Below are 5,574 nucleotides of genomic sequence, written 5' to 3'. Positions count from 1 at the left end.
TATGTGGCGATAATAAAGGCTTCTGTGCCCCCGTTCTATTCTTCTTCTATACTTGAATCTGATTGGTCAGAAGGTTTCTTTAGCACGATTGTGTTGCTACAGACTCTGAGTCTGTAACATCAGCATGTTCTGAAGTTTCGTTTCTTCTAAAATCCCACAATGCACTATGATGATATGAGTAATCCAAATGAGTCCATAATGCAGTGGGGCATTCTGTAAAGGTCACAGAGGAGTTGATAGAGTACAGGGTGTGGTTTGGGACCGACGATGATGAAACAAACACTAGTGGTGATGATGATGCTGATGATGGTGATGAAGTGGCAGGAAGTGACTGTCCAGTCACACGTCTGTACACAAACTGTGTAGGGAAGGAAAACTTTTTGGGGAAATAAGTTCTATCTCATGCAGTTATTCCAAATCACTCGTTCACACGTGTTAGTGTAAAATATATAATCTTATAATCTATAAACAAAAAAATACAAATTGCTACAATACAAATCATTGCTATTGTGAACTGACTGACACTTTTATCGAACATTAATGTAAGGAGTCTCCAGTGTCAGAGCTGCAGTAGGTGACAGTCCTGGAACCTGGAACCACATCATTCTGGACCAGAACTACAGGTCTGTACAGTTTAACTCACACATACAATAAGACTGAGATTTAATCCACTGCACATCTGTACATTAAAGGATTACAAAAATGGACAACTGCACCTTTAAATGTTTACAACGAATAAGAATCGTTACGTGTTGTAGCCCTGAATCGGTATGAATCGTTTAGGAGAATCGGTTCATTTGTCTCGATCGATCCGTTGATCTTTAGGTCACGTGAGCGACAGGTACAACCTGCAGTGACACATGATGACTCTCACCTGTCCTGTGACGCACTGATCACTCCGTCCTCCTTAGGGATGATCACAGCCGTGTTCACTACATCCTGTACCGACTCCAGCTTACTGATCAGGACGGGCTTCCGGTCCTGTGGGGGACGACACTGGGCTTCAGCCGCCATCAGCCACAAGCGTTTAATTCTCTCTTCTACTTAGGAACCATAACACAACACACCGTGTGCAGCAGAACTGTGTGTGTGTGTGTGTGTGTGTGTGTGTGTGTGCGCGCGTCTGAGCTGAGGCTCCGCCCACGGGGACGTGTCCCAATCCGCACACTTACACACTACACCCTAGAACACTCACACACTGGGATCGGAATCAGAATCAGGTTTATTGGCCTGTTGATGTTTACACACACAAGGAATTTGGATCCAGCTGTTTGTGACTCTCAAAAGTACAGACATAAATAACACTATACTATACAATACACACATAAATAACACTATACTATACAATACACACATAAATAACACTATACTATACAATACACACATAAATAACACTATACTATACAATACAGACATAAATAACACTGTACTACACAATACACAAATAAATAACACTATAATATACAATACATACATAAATAACACTATACTATACAATACAGACATAAATAACACTATACTATACAATACAGACATAAATAACACTATACTATACAATACAGACATAAATAACACTATACTATACAATACAGACATAAATAACACTGTACTACACAATACACAAATAAATAACACTATACTATACAATACAGACATAAATAACACTATACTATACAATACACACATAAATAACACTATACTATACAATACACACATAAATAACACTATACTATACAATACACACATAAATAACACTATACTATACAATACACACATAAATAACACTATACTATACAATACACACATAAATAACACTATACTATACAATACACACATAAATAACACTATACTATACAATACACACATAAATAACACTATACTATACAATACACACATAAATAACACTATACTATACAATACACACATAAATAACACTATACTATACAATACACACATAAATAACACTATACTATACAATACACACATAAATAACACTATACTATACAATACACACATAAATAACACTATACTATACAATACACACATAAATAACACTATACTACACAATACACACATAAATAACACTATACTACACAATACACACATAAATAACACTATACTATACAATACACACATAAATAACACTATACTATACAATACACACATAAATAACACTATACTATACAATACACACATAAATAACACTATACTATACAATACACACATAAATAACACTATACTATACAATACACACATAAATAACACTATACTATACAATACACACATAAATAACACTATACTATACAATACACACATAAATAACACTATACTATACAATACACACATAAATAACACTATACTATACAATACACACATAAATAACACTATACTATACAATACACACATAAATAACACTATACTATACAATACACACATAAATAACACTATACTACACAATACACACATAAATAACACTATACTACACAATACACACATAAATAACACTATACTATACAATATACACATAAATAACACTATACTATACAATACACACATAAATAACACTATACTATACAATACACACATAAATAACACTATACTATACAATACACACATAAATAACACTATACTATACAATACACACATAAATAACACTATACTATACAATACACACATAAATAACACTATACTATACAATACACACATAAATAACACTATACTATACAATACACACATAAATAACACTATACTATACAATACACACATAAATAACACTATACTACACAATACACAAATAAATAACACTATACTATACAATACACACATAAATAACACTATACTATACAATACACACATAAATAACACTATACTATACAATACACACATAAATAGCACTATACTATACAATACACACATAAATAACACTATACTATACAATACACACATAAATAACACTATACTATACAAGACAATACAGATGATGAGATACAATATAGACAGAATGAGTATTAAATATGAATATAGAATATGATCAGTTATGTACATAAAGTGTGAGAGTGTAAATAACAGTATTGTGTAATATTATACTTTAGTACAATATACAGCAGCAGTAGTGTGTAATATATACAGATGATGTGATGACTGACAGTCCTGATAATGCAGCACTTATAGATATGAAGCAGTGAATATAATGATGGTGAGGTGTTAATCAGGGTGATTGTCTGGGGAAATAAACTGTTCCTGTGTCTGGCACAAGATACCTGATACCTGATACCTGATACCTAATGTTACACTCCTTATATAATAACTAGTGACTTCAGCACTGTGTAGGGAAAAATCACAGCCCTTTATAAACCTTTATAGTAACATTAATCACAACAAATGGGTGACAATAAACAACAACCTTTTAAACATTTATTCATGAATAAGACAGAATAAATGTTTAAAAGGTTGTTACATATATATATATATATGTAGTAATTCATAAATAATAATTTAAAAAATAATAATTAATAAGATTAAATAGGAAAACAGAATGTTGGCTTCTAACATTAATAAGCCAACATAATAATAATAATAATAATAATAATAATAATAATAATAATAATAATAATAATAATAATAATAATTAAAGCTGCAAGCAGCATTTCCCGGGGTTCAAGCGTTTAAGCGTCGATGACACCCTAACTAATCTATACTTCCTATCCAAACAAAAGGTACAGAGGGTGGCACCCGCTCCTAACCTAGTGTCTCTAATACAGAAAAGCTTACCAACGTGTTGCACAATATATGTCATGTGAAGTACTCACCTGTCCAGTTTTCCCTAAAATAAACAAAGTCATATCCATAAAGCAAAGAAACACAAGCATCCAGATGCAGAACGAGTGACCCGCAAGTCACATACACAAAGTGACCCTCAAGTCACATACACAAAGTGACCCGCAAGTCACATACACAAAGTGACCCGCAAGTCACATACACAAAGTGACCCGCAAGTCACATACACAAAGTGACCCTCAAGTCACATACACAAAGTGACCCGCAAGTCACATACACAAAGTGACCCACAAGTCACGTACACAAAGTGACCCGCAAGTCACATACACAAAGTGACCCGCAAGTCACATACACAAAGTGACCCGCAAGTCACATACACAAAGTGACCCTCAAGTCACATACACAAAGTGACCCGCAAGTCACATACACAAAGTGACCCACAAGTCACGTACACAAAGTGACCCGCAAGTCACATACACAAAGTGACCCTCAAGTCACATACACAAAGTGACCCTCAAGTCACATAAACAAAGTGACCGGAAGTCACATACACAAAGTGACCCGCAAGTCACGTACACAAAGTGACCCTCAAGTCACATACACAAAGTGACCCGCAAGTCACATACACAAAGTGACCCGCAAGTCACATACACAAAGTGACCCGCAAGTCACATACACAAAGTGACCCACAAGTCACATACACAAAGTGACCCTCAAGTCACATACACAAAGTGACCCTCAAGTCACATACACAAAGTGACCGGAAGTCAAGTACACAAAGTGACCCTCAAGTCACGTACACAAAGTGACCCTCAAGTCACGTACACAAAGTGACCCGCAAGTCACATACACAAAGTGACCCGCAAGTCACATACACAAAGTGACCCACAAGTCACATACACAAAGTGACCCGCAAGTCACATACACAAAGTGACCCGCAAGTCACATACACAAAGTGACCCACAAGTCACATACACAAAGTGACCCACAAGTCACATACACAAAGTGACCCTCAAGTCACATACACAAAGTGACCGGAAGTCAAGTACACAAAGTGACCCTCAAGTCACATACACAAAGTGACCCACAAGTCACATACACAAAGTGACCGGCAAGTCACATACACAAAGTGACCGGCAAGTCACATACACAAAGTGACCGGCAAGTCACATACACAAAGTGACCCTCAAGTCACATACACAAAGTGACCGGCAAGTCACATACACAAAGTGACCCGCAAGTCACGTACACAAAGTGACCCTCAAGTCACATACACAAAGTGACCCTAAAGTCACATACACAAAGTGACCCGCAAGTCACATACACAAAGTGACCCTCAAGTCACATACACAAAGTGACCCTCAAGTCACGTACACAAAGTGACCGGCCAGTCACATACTAAGAAACTAAGAAGTCACATACACATAACTAAGAAATTGGGATACATGAACAGTCTGACATATTAAAACCCGAATGAACAACAATAGAGCCCTCTAACAAATTAGCACACATCTTTCTCCTTCTGTTTCTGTCTCTGATTCTGATTCTAATCCTGATTCTGATTCTGGTTGATTGGTGGATCGACGGGTGATGTCACACAGGATAATGAAGATTGACAGGAGATGTCCAATGGTAGGATCTGAAAAGATAGATAGTGGAGCAAAGAGAGAGAGAAAGAGAGAGAACAAGAACAAACAATCGCTGTGACCAGTACTACTATCTGACCAAGTTGACCAAGCTCTCTAGGCCTTACGATTTGGGCTGCACGATCATTTGTAGGGAGGAATAATAATAATA

General features: G+C 36.0%; 1 protein-coding gene across 2 annotated transcripts in view; it reads right to left on the bottom strand.

The window, feature by feature from the left end:
* wdfy2 (WD repeat and FYVE domain containing 2) overlaps window positions 1–1,121 on the bottom strand; it is a 9,849-nt gene extending 8,728 nt beyond the window's left edge. Inside the window, exon 1 of one of the 2 annotated variants that reach the window (XM_060875652.1) lies at window positions 875–1,121. In XM_060875652.1, the coding sequence (XP_060731635.1) occupies window positions 875–1,014 (140 nt within the window). In that variant the 5' untranslated portion in view covers window positions 1,015–1,121. The remainder of the gene's footprint in view (window positions 1–874) is intronic. The other variant, XM_060875651.1, reaches the window with a different exon arrangement.
* Window positions 1,122–5,574: the final 4,453 nt, after the last annotated feature.

The sequence above is a fragment of the Tachysurus vachellii genome, chromosome 8 (genome assembly GCF_030014155.1).
Source record: "Tachysurus vachellii isolate PV-2020 chromosome 8, HZAU_Pvac_v1, whole genome shotgun sequence".
Taxonomy (NCBI): Eukaryota; Metazoa; Chordata; class Actinopteri; order Siluriformes; family Bagridae; genus Tachysurus; species Tachysurus vachellii.
Note: the sequence above shows the minus strand (reverse complement) of the source record. Positions and strands in the feature narration are given on the sequence as shown.